The sequence below is a fragment of the Phyllostomus discolor genome, chromosome 2 (genome assembly GCF_004126475.2).
Source record: "Phyllostomus discolor isolate MPI-MPIP mPhyDis1 chromosome 2, mPhyDis1.pri.v3, whole genome shotgun sequence".
NCBI lineage: Eukaryota > Metazoa > Chordata > Mammalia > Chiroptera > Phyllostomidae > Phyllostomus > Phyllostomus discolor.
Window position 1 is genome coordinate 192,013,897 of NC_040904.2, and position 19,087 is coordinate 192,032,983.

At 34.9% G+C, this 19,087-nt stretch overlaps 2 protein-coding genes across 2 annotated transcripts in view; both read right to left on the reverse strand.

Moving 5' to 3' along the window:
* Positions 1-28: 28 nt before the first annotated feature.
* LOC114489335 (NKG2-A/NKG2-B type II integral membrane protein-like) lies at positions 29-8,794 on the reverse strand. Its single transcript, XM_036016861.1, has 4 exons — positions 8,507-8,794; positions 8,049-8,138; positions 5,467-5,618; positions 29-136 (listed from the first exon to the last, which is right to left on the reverse strand). Exons 1-4 carry the CDS (start codon positions 8,688-8,690, stop codon positions 29-31), a joined length of 534 nt encoding a protein of 177 aa, XP_035872754.1. The 5' UTR covers positions 8,691-8,794.
* A 9,724-nt stretch (positions 8,795-18,518) lies between these two features.
* LOC114489340 (NKG2-A/NKG2-B type II integral membrane protein-like) overlaps positions 18,519-19,087 on the reverse strand; it is a 34,759-nt gene continuing 34,190 nt past the window's right edge. Inside the window, exons 6-7 of the mRNA XM_036019337.1 lie at positions 18,900-19,003; positions 18,519-18,665 (exon numbers count right to left, since the gene is read on the reverse strand). Coding sequence (XP_035875230.1) covers positions 18,545-18,665; positions 18,900-19,003 — 225 coding nt within the window. The 3' untranslated portion in view covers positions 18,519-18,544. The remainder of the gene's footprint in view (positions 18,666-18,899; positions 19,004-19,087) is intronic.

The following is a 19,087-nucleotide window of genomic DNA, read 5'->3' on the forward strand; positions in this document are numbered from 1 at the left end:
GAATAATACTTAGGCATTTTAAAGAAACTTACATTTCAGAAGAGAGAGTTGTGCCAATTGTCCACCCCCAAGAATTAGTATTATTTCTCTGGGACAGTCCAGTCCATGGATGTATTTCAAAAATGTTCAAAAAATTCTATGAGAAAACAAATTTTATGAGAAATTAAGTAAAACTAATTTGTATTTGTAAAACAATTAAAGTGGCTCACAGATAGAGGGGGAGGTGACGGGTAAGTAAACTGCACAGCCCACCAACATCTGATGACATTAGTGAATAAGCAATAAACCACATCCTGCACTCCAGGAATTCTTGGTCACCCCACCCAGCTGGCCCAGCATATCCAACACTCAAAGATCACACTGCCTTGGGTGTTAAAATTAAGGACCCTGAATCCACGTGGAACATCTCAAGAATCACGTGATTTGAGGCAACACCTGCAGCAGAATCACCAATATTGTAAACAACTGGCTGAAGAAACAGGTGAGTCCATGAAACAGTTCATATCTCCTCCTACCACCCTCAGTGAACAGCATGAAAGGAAAATACAGGTTAATTTTCAGTGGCTGAATTCAGAGCATCACTGACCAACTCGCCTCAAAGGTGAGCAGCTGAGAAAGAGAAAGAGTGTTTTGCATCAGTGGAGAGCCTCTGCCAGAGAATCTGGCGGAATTCCTGAAGAGAGCTCAAAGGAAGGAATCTTGTGTTCTGGCAAAGCCAAACTCACCCTGAAGCTCAAGTGCAGGATGGGGGAATTCCAGAGGATGACCTCCAGCTTATTCATAAAAAGAGATTTCTCTTAAGCAACTGTAAGCTGATATTATGGATATTAATAAACTTTTCAAAAGTCTGGGAATGATAATTCATGAAAAAAAGGTGTGGTCACATTAGAAGCCAAAGTTGGAAATGCGGGTGTACATGTGCAAGAAGCCAACCAGCACCCATCAAGGCTGGCAGAATATCAGAAAGAGATCCTTGCATGTATGTTAGATGCACAAGACTTTTAAGAAAACTACAAATCTACAACTGTGCTACCATAGGAGGATAAACAAAAGTCTAAACCTTTATATTTTATTTTATTTATTTATTAAAGTTTCAATTTATTTAATTTTAGAGAGAGAGGACTAGAGGGAGAAAGAAAGGGAAACATCGATGGGTTGCCTCTCCTATGCTGGATCCCGGGTCAATCCTGCAGCAACACAGGCTCGTGCCCTGACTGGGAATTGAGCCAGTGACATTTCCCTTTACACAACAATGTCCAACCCACTGAGCCACACCAGTCAGGACAACCTTTATGTTTTAAATGACATATTATAATTCTTTTGCCTCTGACTTTTATTTGTATACTGAGAATTTGAATGCAGGTTTTGTTCATATTGAACAATGAGAATGATTTTGGACACTAATAAATTGGCCATAGAAAAATGCAACAATGCTATTTTCAGAGAACTTATTTTGAAAGCAACTTTTAAAGACATTGTTTTTTTCTTTACTGTTCACATTCAATATTGTTTTGGACCAGTATATAGCTTCAGAGGTGACTATCCCAATGGATCAGGGGACCATCTGACACCATGCATATTTATTAGAATATTGTTGACTATATTCTCCATGTTTTTGCTTTACATTGCTGTGAATGATTTTATACCTGGAAATTTACAAAAGAACTTTTTCATAAAGTTTCAAAGTGCACAAGCTTTTATGCTACTCTTAATTTTCATACATAGGTAACCATTTTTTACCATTCTTCATTAAAAAAGTAAATGTATGCCAAAGAACTCGCTTCCTTTTTTAAATCAATATTGTTGTTTCTTTTGTTTCTCACTTTATTTTTATTGATGAAAGAGAGAGAGCAAGGAATCAGGTAGTCTGTCTACTTAGTGTGGCATTCCTTGGGAGCTTCTTGCATGTGCATGATGGGGCATCAACCAGCTCCCTGCCTGCCTTCCAATGATGCTCTAACCAGCGGACCTACCAGGACTGGGCCTGTATCATTATTTGTTTCAATGATCTAATCAGAATGAAGAAAGAGAATTATATAGGTTACAGTTTATATTTTATACTGTTCTTATATAGCAGTTTGAAAAAAAAAGCAATGTTGTATATGGCAAGCTATGAGACTTCAAATGGAATCAAATAAAATATTAAGTAACTAAATTGTATATTTACAACCTAAATCAAGATGATTTTAAAAATGATAAACCAAATACAGTTATTTTTCTAGGTTAGAATGATACAATTTATAATATACTTTTATATATATTGGACACATTAAGAAAATGCATCAGCATGATTAGGTGAAGGGACAAACATAACAATTTCATATCTCTGAAACTTGATCAAAGAGTAAAAATAACATGAGCATTTACTACTAGAAAAAGCAGCTAGAGATTCCAGTGAAAATAGAGCAAATTTGTAGTCTCCATGTCTAAGACTGCTCCCATGTCTCCCTCATTCCCCATCTCACTTCATATGTGAGAAGTGTAATTCTTACTGTTTGGGGAACGCTGAAACATCACTGGTGTTGCCACAGGGAAGTCTGATTACCTCTGGAAGTGGTGGTGAAACTGCCCACTCCTTTTTCAGGCCAAAGGGCTGAATTCACTAGGTTAAAAGTGAAGATGACCACCCTTTTTCTGGTCTGTGTCAGCACAGTGCCAGCCATAAACAGGAAGGTACTGAATGTGAGAGCACAGTACAACAGATGATATTAACTCTCTACACCTACTTGGCTGGTGGGAAAAGTATTAGCACTGTGCACAAGAAACAAAGATAATCCGGTAAAAAAATATAAGCCAATTTTGACTTGAAAACTGATTTTAAAATTACGATTACTCCTTTACAAACACACACACACACACACAGAAATACATCAAGTAGCAGAGGGTGGAGCCATACTGACTGAGGTATTTGGATAAATTTTTAAAGATCATTGCTTGTCAAGTAAGCTATGCAGGCCCAAGGGGAATCTCAGTAATTGAGCCTAAAAATAAAATAATAACAAGAATTTTAAAAACTGAGTAAGCATGCTTCAAAACAGATGATTCTACAGTAAAATTTTATAACTGAAGTTACAAAAATATTAATCTAATAAGCATGTAGGAGGATTCATGTTTATTATACTATGTTATTGAAAATGTAGACTTACCAACATTTTGAAACTATTCAAAGAAGCTAAAAAATATCTTCCATACTCAGGGGGATAACCCTAAGATACTCAGCTACACAATACAAGTTTCACTGGGATAAGATGTTGGATTTTTATACAAGTATTTAATATTAGTTATTATGAATATATATTTATCTAAAATGTATTTTAAAAACTATGTTCAGATAACTCTATGCCAATATGATGGCAGTAACAGAACAATTAGTAAAATAAAAACTGTATGAATGAATCAAATAAAATTATCAGTTGAAAAATAATTATCTACATTATAATATTCAATACATTTACATAAATATTGAGATGGAGAAGGAAGAATTGATGAAATAAAGATGAAGTGACAGAAATGATATATCCTGAAGGTAGAGGGAAAGGGAGGGAAAAACTAACAGAGGCTTGGAGACCATTATAGAACTTTATCAGTAAAATTGACCAGTGTAATTAATTGCCTGTGAACAAAAGAAAGACAAAAGAAGACAGAAAAACAATTTTTGAGACACAATAAGTGATTATCCTCTTAAATTTTATGTTAAAATACATAGGCCCATATATATAAAGTTGTTTATGTAGAAAAGATCATCTGCTATAAATTACGGCGCATCAACTAGATAATGATGCAGGAAAGTGTGAACTACACCTCTACCACACAGCATCAGAAACACAGCATCAGAAAAATATAAATTCTCAAAGTATTGTAAACCTAAAACTAAAAGTTCACCAGTAAAGAAAAAAGATAAACCATAAAAAGTAATGCAGTAGATTATCTTCATGAACTTTGACTAACTCGTGAAATAGGTCCAAAATAATCACCAACATCCAAAACAAGATATTGGATTATGGTAACATTAATAAGTCCTAATCATTAAAAAACTCCAATATGTGGAGAAAAATGTATTAATAGTCAGGAAAGCCATTTGCATATCACAAATTCAAAAAAGAGTCATATCAAAAATATAACTACTTCTAAGAATGAAAATAACAAGTAACATACAGGAGAAATGGTCAAGAGACATGAATGGGCACTTCTCATTCTCACAGTACAGAAATCCATAATGAATGGCGCTCTGAGAGATGTGTTCAATTGATCAGTATGAGGAAAATACCTATCAACGTCATAATGATGCTTTCATATAATGATTAGAGCTGATGGCATTAAATGTTCTGGCAGTACTAAGCTTTGGATCAGGAAACCATTGGATATAACGTATACTTACACAACAAACTAGAAATCGAGATAATTTACATACACATATATTTCTGACCCTGCAATTTCAATCTCATGTAAAATGGGAATACCTTTTACTGATACACATATATCATTAGAACAATTATATTTATAAATTAATATTACATTATTATATACATCGCATGGCATATCAATTTATATATTATATGTGTTATTGTGTATAAATTATTCTAAATATACATTATTTGTAAAAACAGACATACACAAGGATTTTTATTAAATAATAATTATTATTATTTTTTAAAGATTTTATTTACTTATTTTTAGAGAGGGAAGGGAGGGAGATAGATAGAGAGAGAGAAACATCAATGTGCGGTTGCTGGGGGGTCATGGCCCGCAACCCAGGCATGTACCCTGGCTGGGAATCGAACCTGGGACACTTTGGTTCCCAGCCCGCGCTCAGTCCACTGAGCTATGCCAGCCAGGTAAATAATTATTGTTAACAGCCACATACTAAAAATATCTCTATTCTGAGTAGAACAGATTAAAGAATGCCTGGTATATACAATACAGCAGTGAAAATAAACAAACTCCAGGTACATTCAATAATGTGGATTAATTGAAAAAAATACTATGAGGGAGTTAATGGAGACATGTAAAATGCATAATGAATTACTCCCATTATGTAAAATTCAAAATTAGGCAAAGATAATTTGTGATATAAAATCTCAGAACAGTGTTTATGTGAGAAGAGAGGAGAAATCATGAGAGAGTGCACAGGAGCGCATTGGCAACACCTATTTCATAACCAATTTCAGTTGCCAACATGCACAATCATATCTATAGTCTCCATGATGCATGGTACAATGAAGTAGCAAAGTTTAGAAAAAAAGCATTTATAGAAGGAGCCTGATTGTGTATGAAAATCAATAACTGAAAATTATCAAATGCACATTAATGCTATAAAACATAAATAAAATATTATAAATTCAAACAATGAAATATTAACAGTTTTTAAAATAAATTATAGATATATACAAAAGTATGAAGGAATTGTATAGAATATAAAACAAAACACTCATTTAGGTAAAATGTGGGAAACATTAAAAATGTTACCATTTCTTCTTCATTATCTATATAGAGCAGGTTAGAGCTCTTAGAAGCACAGGCCATCAAACTCTCGTTCCATATTTTTCCTTCAGTGCTGATGTAATAGCAGTTGTTGGAATATGTAAGCCATTCTGGTGGACATCGACCACAATGATATGCTAAAGGAAGATTATGTATTGTTATCCAAGAACAATATGAATTGTAAAATGAAAATTAATTTCAGTGTTTGCACAGGTATAGACAAATTAGTGCACAGTATATGCATATGCCCTCACAGACTGGCATATATAAGGCGTAATACACTCATACACACTCACACACACTCACAGAGAAGGGTCAGCCCCTCATTCCCTAATTCATGTACCCATATTAAGCAAACACACAAAACAAAAATATCCACTTTCTATATGTCCTGAATGTCAATGAAAGACACCGCATTTTTAGAACCACATATTATCTTTCAGTCAATTGGCAACAATGAGTATGATGAATTTCAATGAATATTTCTTCATGTTTTTGCATAAGAAATGCACTCTCTAAGCTCATTTTATATACATTTATTGCCCAGTATTATATTTTATGTTCCTTTGACCTCCCCCCAAAAACCTATAAATTTTGACTGTTAGAGACAAGGTAGAAGCTGTATTGATATCGGAACATAGAAAATAATTAGGTACCTTTCTGGTTCCCTGTTTTGTTCCCTGTCTCATTCTCTTCTGTAACTGTCTGGCTCCCTGTTAAAATAATTTATAACTTATATTATATACAAGAAAGAAGAATTATTTTGAACCAGTAGTATGTTAGCTAGAAAAAGTAGTAATCATTATAAAAAAATGTTGATCTACATAAATCATAATACTTTTGTTCCTTACTGTGAAATATGCTACAATTGTCTAAGATTAAAATAATCTGGAATAAATTTGATTTTACCAAGAAATATCAATGAAGCTATGACAATTTGGGGAAAAATATTTCAAAACCCTTGAGAAGGAAACTTCACCATCTCTTACAGTTATGGCCTAATCAATAAGAATAATTTATTTGTATTTCTGAATAAAGTGTCCTAAAGAATGATTTGAATTATAACTGATATGTGGGATATATATATTTATTTATAAATTACTTTCTAAAAAGTTCTGATATTTATACCTTGGACAAATTTTGTGCAGAGTAACAATTTTGCTCTTAGTCTACAGGCATACTTTAAAACAAGTCTTTATTCTACAATATTATGAAGTACTTAGATGCACTGATGAATATAAAAATAGTTAATTTTTAACTAAACACAATTTGAATTATAAAACAAAAACTTACATATATGCATAGGTGTATGCATACATCAGCACAATATCTATGCACACTTACAGGCTGATACATATAAAACAAAAAGCATTCATATATGCATCATGGAGAAAGGTCATCTCTCATCCCCTATTGTTTGTGCCCATATTATTTATTAAAAAATAAATATATCCATTGTCTCATGCCTACAACATCAATGAATATAACCACTTTTATGTAGCATAGTAACGTTATTTGTTCATCTTTTAGAGCTGTAGGACATACAAGCTAATTTATCTCAATGGGTGATTTTATTTCATTCATTTATTTTTTATCCTCACAAGAAGATATGCTTATTGATTGTAAGGAGAGAGGAAGGGAAAGGAAGACAGAAAGAAACAGTGATGTGAGAAAGAAGTATTGATGAGTTAACTCTTGTACATGCCCTGAACAGGGATCAAACATGCAACCTGGATTGAGCCTCGACGAGGGATCAAACCCACAATCTTTTGGTGTGTGGGATGACATTCAAATCAGCTGAGCCACTGAGGCAGACCTGGATATGGTAATTTTAAATAAAACTACTTCATATTGCATGAGGAAAAAATCACTCTCTTATAATCATTTATGAACTTTTATTGCTATATTTCATCATTTATATTCTCCCTCATAAGTATATTTTATTTGTGTCTTCCCTAAAACAGAGAAAATATAAAGGATACTAAAAACAGAACTTTTAAAATCATAATGTATCTTTTCCATCCTTGCTGCTGTGGACAAATTGCTCCTCCCCAGTTCTACAGTACCCAGAAAACATTATAGTGATTCTCAAAATAAAAGTAAATACTGATAGAATTAAAACACCATAATTTTGGTTTCTTAGTTTGAAATTTGGAGTATTGTTTAGGAGCAGAGAAATCTGAAATAAAATTGATTTCACCAAAACAATTAATACAAAAGTAAAGATTTAGGGGAAGAATATCTCAAAAGACTTTGGATCACATGTTACCATTTCTAAAACTAGTGGTTTAACCAATCCCAAGAATTAATTTGTATTTATAAATAATGTCTTTATATTCGTAATGCATATATTTGAGTAATGAAATAAAAATATACAAATGGATATGAAAAGCTCTTTACAATCATTCTCCTATTTACGCACTTGAATATTTCAGAATGACATTCCACATTTATCTAAATGTTTACTTTAAAGTGAAAGCTCTATTCCATAATAAATTAAACTATTTAGAGGCACTGAGATTCATTAAAGTGAGAACTTCTCTTAAAATATTCCAAAGATTACTTACAGAGAATCATTCTTACTAAAGTGTACATCAAGACAAAGCAGATGACTCCCAGGATCTCGGCAATGAGCTTCTCTGGTGGTGATGGTGAATCTGCAGCAAGAGAGAAACAAATGGGGACATTAGCTGGACAGTTTTCAGAGAGAACCCAAATGAACAGGGAATCACATAAATAAACTTGGAGCATCCCCAGACCAAGTCTTCCAGTGCAATCTGCCCCTCAGAATATGCCACTGCCTTGTCAGGAAACATAATCCTCCCTGAGTTACCAAAGACTGAACCTTACAACGATGTCTGAATAAATCAGTGCTCAGATTTCATATTAAGACACTGTTTTGCAACTTTAAGATCTGGTCTTCGCAAATGAACAAATGTCAGCTAATTCCCCACTCTTTCCCCCACACTTCTTCACGCCAACTGCACATCCCAGAACAGTTTTGTGTGTCTGTTAAATGTGTCACCTGTGCAATGGTTCTTGTCATTTCGTTGAAGATCTTGAGAAGCATTTGGAAACTCTATTTCCACAGAGGACATTTGCTGTTCGATTTGTAAAAGGGAACTTTTCATGCCCTTGCCTTTCCTTTGCTGTCTCCTGGAGTCCTCAGCCAGATTGAGTTCTGAGTTGTTTTCTTGCTGGAGATCCATCTCTGCAGCTGAGTAACGTCAGGGATGGTGCCTGTGATGACAGTCCTTCAGTGTTAATATGTGATGTGAACACTCACAGGATCCCTGGGAGAGTCAGTGTGGGTGGAGTGTGAGAGAAGAAGCAGCACTCACTTTGCACTGGGCCAATGTGAAGTCTTCCTCTCATTGACTTAGAGATTTAAATGTTTCCCGTACAATAATTGGATAATTCTATGATTTTCTATGTTTGACATGATACTATTGGCTAAAGCAGTGAAAAGTAGTAAGTTAGCAAAGAATAAAGTAGTTCAAAATATCTTTATAAAATCAAATTCCACTGAAACATTTTAACACTATTAGAGTAACTGTGAAGATTATAATGCTGTTTAAAAAAATGTACCAATTTTAATGACAATTTCTAAATCCAATAATGTTTAAGACTGAGTGTTCTAAAGTTGGAGGAATGGTATTGTTAGCATGTATGGTAATTAACTGCAATAAATTAATGCAATTTAGTCACAATTATTAGGTCAAAGCACAGAAGAGGTGCTATCAAATATTTTATTTTGAATAATTGTAGAGTTCTGAGAGATTGGTTAAAAAATTTAATGAAATTTATTGTATGTTGAAAATGTTACATGGCACACTAAACTTACCCAAAGCTCAATAAATAATAAATGCAATAGAACATCAAAAGATTATGTAACACACTTTACACCAGTAACTTGTAATTTATTTAATGGTTAAGATATGAAAACACACAAAATGATAAATAATCATGTTGCAGATCATTTATGGAGGAACACTTTTGCTGCAAATGTCCAGAAAAATCCCTTGGCTGTCACACTCTGTGAAGGCAGCTTTAATGTGCAGGTAAATGTAATAAACCAGGAAATGTAATTTAATAATTCAGTCACTGGATGCTTCAGGCAGTGTGATTTGTAGTACACTCTGGCTTTGAAATTCACAATGCATGACCATTAGTAATTAGTGTCTAGCGACACAGTTTGTTAATTAAAGTGGGAATGAAAATATGTGACATGCAATGCATGTAAAACACTTAATATTCAATCTATATTTATAACCTTTACGGAAAAATATTATAACACAGTTGACATGTTACTACTTTTACTTCTACCAGACAGTGTAACAATTCTTGCCACAGGAGCATCTTACCAATGTGGCATCTCTTGTTGCAATGTTTTGTTTAATTTCTAAAAACCTTCAGATTGTTTATAATTAAGTTTAAATAACTATTGTACAGAGACTAGTAAATCTTGATATTTATTGCAAGTCAAACAGCTTTTATTTAACCTAAATGCATTATTGAAGATATATATGACCTTTGTGATTTGATGAACTTAAGAATTTATTTTTATGGTCTGTATTAAATAAGAAGTAATACACATATATTATTATATCTATTAATTACAAAATCCAAAGTTAACTGCTCCTTGTCAAGATGCTTACAGCTTTTCATTTAAGTTATCCTCGTTTCCAAAGCAAAATATGAATGTGATATGCTTGCTAGTAATTTTGCACAGGCAAAAATTTGATTTTTTTTCAAATTATACTCTTTACCCTAAACTATGCCACCAATGTTTTCTTCAATTTTATTGTGTATTAATTGTGCTTCATTTGTATCACATCTAGCATTTGTAATTTCCCATTAACAGAATCAGGTCAGTAGAGAGACAGGAGAGTAGGGACACATACCTCTGGGAGCCAGAAAGCCGTGCATCCTTCACAGGAGACCTGCTGACTCCCGTCTACAAGCAGTGTCTGTGGTCCTCACAGACTGCCCCCTGAACACTGAGAGTGAGGCAAAAGTATAAAAAAAATAGATTTCTCATCATAGTGTCACTTAAAGTTTGAACAGGAAATTCTTACACTTGGGCAATTTTGAAGATGGCTTATCTCATCACACACCTCCAGAATACAGGAGACTGAGCTTGTCCGATGTCATTTAGTTTATGCATTCGTAAGTGCCCCTGGGAAATCATGTGTGTATTCCCAAAGATTTCTGGGACAAAAAAGTTGTCCACCCTACTCTTAACTTACCTACGTCTTAAAATTTACACACACTGAAAATTTAGGCCTTCTTAAGGGTATGTTAGATGTTGTTATCCTACCCTTGGGCAATGTTACTAAATTCTGGCATTACTTAAATTTATTTATATACTCACTGTATCTTAGTTATAATGGAAAACGATAAAATTACAATTCCATTAGCAATAGGTACTCAATGATATTTGTCACTAATATTCTGAGGAATGACTGCATTTTCAACTAAGGATAACTGTCACCAATATTAATGCCCAATCTTACCTCCTCAATCTCTCTGTCTTTGTTATTTTAATTGCTGAATTAAATTTGTTAGTTTTATATAAGGAATTTATATTGTCTCTGATAAAAATAAGTGTCTCTAAGAAGGAGAAAATATTAAACAACATTGTACTATACTATAATGTAAGAGATGGAAATAATAAATTGCTACTCATTTTATTATTCATTAATTCATCCTCCAGTCATAAGTAGCTGTCTGTATTTTAATAGAAATGTTTGTTGTGAATGACAAAAGCCAAAATGTAACTATGTAGGATGAAAATGAATGCAATTTTTAAAAAATTAACCTAATCAAAATAGAAAATGTCAGAAAAAGTAGTTTTGAAAACATAAGTTAGATGACACATGAATCTCAGAAGAAATTAAACATTAAATGTGAGTCATCTAGTATGTGTCAAATGGAATTATTTTCATCCATTTCATATTGTATCAAGAAAAGAGGAAATGTTTATCTATTACTGGTAGTGAGTTATAATTGGAAGTACCATGTGGTCCAGCAATCCCACTTCTGGGCATATATCCAAAGTGACACAATTATTATGAAGAAATACCTGTATTCCCAGGTTCCTTAAAGCATTATTCACCATAGCTAAGGTATGAAAGCAACCTAAGTGTGTTTAATGGATGAATGGACTAAAGTCATACCCACACTTACACACACAATGAATTATTTTGAGCCATGAGAAAAATAAATTTTTCTCATAGATGACCAAGATGAACCTGAAGGCATTTTGCTAAATGAAATAATTGAGACAAAGACTAATGCTGCATGGTATCATTTATATGTAAAATTTAAAAGTAACAAACTCAGAGGCTAATGATTGTCTGGGGCTGAGAATAAGAATTTAAGAAGTTGGTAAAAGGTGCAAACCTTCACGTGTAAGATGAAGAAGCCTAAGGATCTAATGTGTCACATGGTGGCTACAGTCAATAACACTGCATCACATAACAGAAGTTCACCCAGACATGGATCTGAAATGTTCTTACCAAAGGGGAAAAAGGTAACAAATAAACTGCAGATCATAAAACTTTCAATTGATATGCAACCTACTACATATGAGAAGTTCTATAAAATTATTCTACAAATTAGTAGTTACAAAATTGTCTTAGAATGTAAAGGATAGGAAATACAGTCAATAATATTCAAATAAACACATAATGTGCAGGGTGTGGACTAGACTTACTTGGCTGGGAATCACTCCATAAGTTACATAAGGGTCTAACCACTATGCTGAAACTATACTACAATGATACTGGAAGTCAACTGTAATTGAAAAATAAAAATTAAAGTAAAATTGCATTTGCGAAAATAAAAACGCACTCTTTAATATGGTTTGATCTCACTGTATAAGTGCAGTTTTTGAAAGTCCCATGAACAATATCATTACTTATTACCTGTTATATGCTGAAAATAATTGAGGTCTGAAAATCATGCGGTGAGAAGTTGGTCTTTAAACCATGTACTTCATTAACACAAAAGAACAGAAAAGCCAACACACTTTTCCTAGGGCTATGATATACCTTTGCATTTGGGTTAAAAAAAAAAAAAAAAAGAGGTTCCAGAAGTTTTTCTATTTTGGGAGGATAAGGCAAAATTATTTAAAGTTTTAAGCTCAATTTTTGGGAAATCTGTTTTTTTTAATTTACTTAAAGAAAATGAAGAAATGTGTTTATAGCATCCAAAAGGTTATTTGTATTACAGAGTTGGAGAGAGAAACTATCATCTGACTGATGCTTTTACTCTACAAGCATTGGCTTAGCTGTATGTATTAGTCTAAAATGAGTTATCTAGGAAATATCCATTCAAGAGAAAATTATGCAGTCTCAGGTAAGACATATATTGGCATGACGCATGACCACCGGCCTGCAGTGAGCTTGGAATGCTACAGATGGCTCGTCGAAACACGAGAAAGACATACAGAGAGACAAGCAGTTTCTGTGGGGAAGTAAAAACGGAATGGCCGCTCTCTATAGTGGAGAGCCCCTGTCTCCATTCCCAAGCAGATTTTTATTGAGAAAACAGACTTAGTTTGTGGATTCACAGTCTAGCAGAAAAGATCAAAAGAAGTAGGTGACTTACAAAGGTGCAGATAGAACCCCAGATGTGATTCTGGGCAGAGTTTGGAGTTTTAACATATGAAAGGACTACGGGTTCCAACGGTTTCCTGTCTGTGCCTTTAAATTCAAGTTAATAACATCCTCCAGCAAACAGATCTCACAGGATCTTGCATATTCTATGTCCCAGGCCTGATTACCCCAGGGGTCCACCGTTTCTGGTCTGGGCTGCACCGCCCTGCTATTTCCGCAGGCCTGAGTTAATAGAGAAAACAAAGGCAGCCAGGAGACTTGGATCTCTCACATCTAAGAACAAGGACTCAGGCTTTGACAAAGCCAAAGGGGCAGGGGTTGATGTCCATCACCCCTTCATATCCACAGCCCTAAGTCTGTCCTCTTAGGGCATTACCACGTGATCATGTCTGCCTTAGATGCATTCTCTTTCCTAGAGAATTGTTACCCGTCATTGACTGCCGATCACACAAAGGGAGCCAGGCATTAGAACAGGCAGCGTTCATGCCAGGGAAATAAGTTTTGTCTCCTTAGTGGCTCCTGGTCTGGAGTTCTTTCACTCAGCCTAAGTCACGGGGGGTTATAGCTTCCTGAGACCAGGCAGGGCAGTCCCCAACATTGCCATTCTTTTTGTAATTATTTTTCCTCTGCTTTTCACTGCATCCCTAAATTGTTAATATAAGTAAATGTTAGCATAGTGAAAACATGGCCTTACACTTAGAAACATAAACAGGCAAGAAATCATTTGCTCTGGTCTCAGTACTTCTTTTTTAAGATCTTATTTATTTACTTTTAGAGAGATGGGAGAGGGAAAGAAACATAATGACTGATTGCCTCTCACAGGTTGTGGGACTTGACCCACAACCCAGGTATGTATGTGGTCCTCATTGAGAATCAATCCAGGGACGCTTTGGTTTGCAGGCTGCCACTCAATCCACTGAGCCACACCAGCCACCACATTGTCTCTCCACTTCTTATGTGGTTAGTACAAAGGTAACTTTTAAACAAATCATATCATTGCCAGGTGCTGAATGTTATGAAGGAACTATAGGATGTGTAGCTGGTCATCTTCAGCAGGTAATAAAACAAATTGTAAACTACAGAAATTGTAGTCCTCAGTCTTTGAAAATGAGGATGATTAAACATATGATTTACCTTCAAATCACTATAAATTGTGATAATTTCTGTTTTTCATTCATATTCAATTACAGTTGTTTCAACTTTCTCTCAGTTTCTCTCCCTCACCCTACCTACCCCTGCTTCCACAGTCAATTCCCACCTTGTTGCCCATGGCCATGGGTCCTTCATACACATTGCTTAACTAGACCCTCCCCTCTTCCCTCGTTATATCCCTCTCTCATCTCCTCTGGTCAATGTCAGTTTGTTCATTATTGCCACGTCTCTAGTACTATTCTGTTCATTTGTTTTGTTGATTAGGTTCCACTTATTAGTGAGATCATATGGTATTTGTCTTTCACAGACTAGCTTTATTCACTTAGCATACTATTCTGCAGTTCTATCCATGCAGTCATGAAGAGTAGGAGTCCCTTCTTTTTTCTGCTGTGTAGTATCCATTGTGTAAATGTACCACAGTTTTTTGATCCACTCATGTACTGATGGGCACTTAGGCTATTTATATCTCTTGCTTATTGTAAACAGCACCGCTATGAACATAGGGGTGCATAAGTTCTTTTGAATAGGTGACTCAGGATTCTTAGAGTGTTTTCCCAGCAGTGGAATCACTGGATCAAAGGCAGTTCCATTTTTATTTTTTTAACAGCCAATAATATTTGAAGGGGGGCTACAGCATACCATGGAGAAGACAGCCTAATCAAAAATAAATAAATAAAATAAAAAAGATTTAGACATAACCTGCTTTTTAAGTCATTTTCTAGGGTTTCATTCCCATGCTCCTCCAACCACTGAATTAATGTGTGCAACAGGCCAAGAATGTGACCTTATCTAATAGGGCCTCTGCAAATGCAGATAAATTATGATAAGGTCATACTGTGATAGGATGGCCCTTAAATAATGCATATGATATCCTATAAGAAGAGGGACATTTGGACACAGAGACAGACACACAGGATGAGAACAATGAGGTGACAGAGGCAGAGACTGAGGTAAGATGTCTGGAAGCCAAGGGATGCCAAGGACTGAGGGCTCCAGCCAACAGTGAGAGAAATTCATGGTCCAGAGTCTCCCCTGGATATTGACAGAGAGGACAGTCCTGTTGACCCCTTGATCTCAGAGGTTAACCCTCCAACTGTGACAGATGAAATATTGTTGGTGCAAGCCAGAAAACATTAAAATACATTAGGAGAAGACTCATGGGCAGGGACAACAGGGTGGGAATAGACTTCAGGGTGGCATGGGAAGGGCAGGTGAGGGCAACATGGAAAATAGTGGGACAACTACAATCGAACAATGATAAAAATATAATAAAAAATAAAATATATCATGTTCGGGTGTACAAGTGTTGCATGAAAACATTTTGAACAAAGTTAGAACAATTGGGAATGCCATCTGTGAGAAAACTGCAATATGATTGGGTTCCACTGGGGACACAATATTCAGATGAGGACATGAAGTTGGTGTAAAAACCAGTAACATTGATAAATTTGACGCTAATCATCACAGTATACAAGTGATATGGTCTCAAGTACATTCTCTATTGTCATTTATTTCTCTTTCTGTTATTTACACTGAACATCTGTGAGGGCAGAGCATTTCAGACAGACTCTGCAGTCTCTATGATGCTGCTGTCAGAGTCACTTCGTGTCAGAGAAGCAGCAGTGAGATGAATGGGGCTTTAACCATAAACACAAAAGTCACCATTTTCCCAAGAGCACCGTAAGAAGTATGACCACATTTTTTTTAATATTTGCTTTGATGAACTAATTTCCTATTCAGACTTATTCTCCTGATCATTGCATTTGGTGATTTCTCCTCAAAACTTTAATGATTTCTATTTGTTTCCCTATATTGACAAGAGGTACTTTAAATTTGAGAAATTATTCTTATTAAATAATGATTCTATTGATGGGTAAATTCATTGTGTTAAAATACAGGACACATACCTGGCAGTACTGAAGTGATGTGAGGAACAATGTAGCCCTGCAGTACCTATGGATATGTCATACCCTGACCTCTGGGATTTCTATAACCCCCACAGGGGTCAAAACTGCTGGGACACTACTCTTATCTACACGTATTTCTATGGCTACATGATTTTTCAGTGAATCTACATTTCTTTACTCTGACCAGTATGAGAAGAGTATACTTTGCAGAAAATTAACGAGGTTGGCCACATGACTGGTTTGGTTAATAAAATGTTTCTGAAAGTAACAGTTTATGAGTTCAGAGCACAAGCATTAAGTAGCACATTTCTGCTTGTTCTGTCCAGAGTGGTTAAGCCCTGCTCTGAGAAGGTCACATATCAGGCAGCCCACTGTTCAGAGAATAAAAGATATAAAGCAATCTAAACCAAATCTGTGGTCTGCACCTAAGCTCATATATGCTCAGCCTACATCAACTGGAAACCAACCAAACCACAGGTGTGTGACTGAGAAAAATTGAGTAAAATTAATGCTTGTTTGTAAATGCCAATACAACTGGGTTGTCTGTAACACAACATCAGGTATTAAATCAACTCAATGCACATATCACTTGTAATTAATTTTGAATAATCACATATTATATATATGAACCTAAGGAATAAATTCAGAGACCATAAACAAGATATATTTAAACAGGTGAATGTATAGGAATTATTAATTCATTTTGCACATGATAAACAAATATAGGATCTCTCCTATTTGTAACTGAATTATAGTGAAACTACCATTTAATGATGTCAAATTAATAAATTTCTTCCCACATTCTGTCATTAACTAATGTTTAATTCACATGGACATGTTACCTTTTTAATTTTTATATTCTTAATTTTAACATTGTATTTTTTCTATCAATGTAGGTTTCTAAGCATAGTAATTAAGACCGTTTAAAGGGAAAGACAAAGAATTTAATAAAACAAGGTACCTTCAAAAACAACCAAAATCCAGTAGTGGAAAATAAACAGATATATAAGAGACATCAAAGGACACTAATTATTACCCAATGAAACTACCAGTCTCTACCAAAAAATCACTACAATCATTGCTAATGATGCACTAAGTAGATTCAGAAGATATTTGCGTTGGTTCTGTTGTCCAAGCAAGTAGAATATAGTCACATGGCTTTTGTTAGAAAAACCTTGGGGTTGTTGCACAGTAACAGCGAGTGCTGATTAGATATTTAGTTCTCTCTGCTCCATACCTATACCTATGGTACTTTCTGAGATAATGGCAGCAGATCCTACAACCTTTTCTCCAGTCAGCTCACTTGATAATTTGTCAGTGAAGAGCACTGGGAGAAAGGACTCCTCTTCCTGGTTTCATGTTGTTTTCTCTCCTTTGGCTCCAGTGCTGTGGCTGACATCTGCATGCATGCAGGAAGTTCTTGTGGTATTCACCCTCCAGCAAGTTCCTGTGGCTAGTCACAGCCAGAGCTCACCTTCTCCAGCCTGGGCCTGCTGACATTGTCACAGAGGTCATCCTAGTTGCAAGTCACACTGTGAGATCCATCCTCACCCACATCAGCCTGCAGACTGGGAGCTGCTCTCTCCTAGACCCATCCAGTGAACCTGTCTGCTATAGAGTTCTCTGTAGTGACATGCGTCTGAAACCCATTGCTGAAGAGATTGTCTTTGGTTCTTCCTTTTGGTCTTTGAATAAAGACCAATCTTCTTTGAATAAAACTTTGGTACATTTTGTAATTTTCACCTACATCTCTCTGTAGGCTATCCCCTAAAATACTTAATAGTTCTTTAAAACATCCCTGGTTTCTCTTTCCTGACTCCACTGCCTTACACACATTTGATGTGCTGATATGTTCAGTGCTCATTTTCAACATTCAAAGGCTAGGGAAAATTATATTAAAGTTGTGTGTACAATAACTCATGTTATTTTAGACTTAGAAGTAACAGTGCTGGATATGAAAATTCATAATTTATACTTGACACGTTTTAACTAATAACAAGACTTTTATATATTTAATATGCACCTGGATATATATTTTTAAAGGTTATCATAAATATAGATATCAAAACAATTCTATAATACCAAGGATGAAGCTTCAGATAATGTATGAACTTTTAAGTGACTATGATGTGTCAGTACAGACTCACTCTCAGTAACAAGCGTCCCACTCTGCTGAGTGATGCTGATAATGGGGATGCTCTTCATGCAGGGGAACACGGGAAATGTCAGTACCTTCCTTTTATTTTTGTGGTGAAAACAAAAGTGATCACAAAATAATTCTTAAAACTTACTTTTATAAAAATAATTGTAGCATTCTTATAGAAACTAGAAATATGCTTTTAGGGATGGTGAGAGAGTAACATTATACCAAATTTAGGTGAGCTAATGTGACTGGTGCTTACAAATATATGTTCTCTTTTCTAGACAGGATTCAGAATAGAAGGTGTGTGTGTCATAATTCCAAAATACACAATTCTTGTCCAACTCTGAAGTTTTTGCCAATCTGAAATGCAGAGATAATCAATCATTAATCTGATGAAACATAACTTAACATTTGAATAAACAAATATTTAAAGTAATATTTACAAAGTAAACCTGAATATTTCTTAAATTTTTTCTTAAAAGACACTTAAATATTTCTTCACATACTTGTTTACCCATTGCCTTTTGTTTCTAAGATTAATTCCTGAATTGAAAGCATGAAGGAATAATACTTAGGCATTTTAAAGAAACTTACAGTTCAGAAGAGAGAGTTGTGCCAATTGTCCACACCCAAGAATTAGTATTATTTCTCTGGGACAGTCCAATCCATGGATGTATTTCAAAAATGTTCAAAAAATTCTATGAGAAAACAAATTTTATGAGAAATTAAGTAAAACTAATTTGTATTTGTAAAACAATTAAAGTGGCTCACAGATAGAGGGG

Bases quoted from the DNA above. Each gene is read 5' to 3' on its own strand.
- LOC114489335 (XM_036016861.1), bottom strand. From the start codon at position 8,690: ATGGATCTCCAGCAAGAAAACAACTCAGAACTCAATCTGGCTGAGGAC. The intron at 8,139-8,506 runs GTGACACATTTA...CTCTTGCTGCAG, and splicing joins TGACAAGAACCATTGCACAG to ATTCACCATCACCACCAGAG. The intron at 137-5,466 runs GTAACATTTTTA...GTTTTCTCATAG, and splicing joins TAGATAATGAAGAAGAAATG to AATTTTTTGAACATTTTTGA.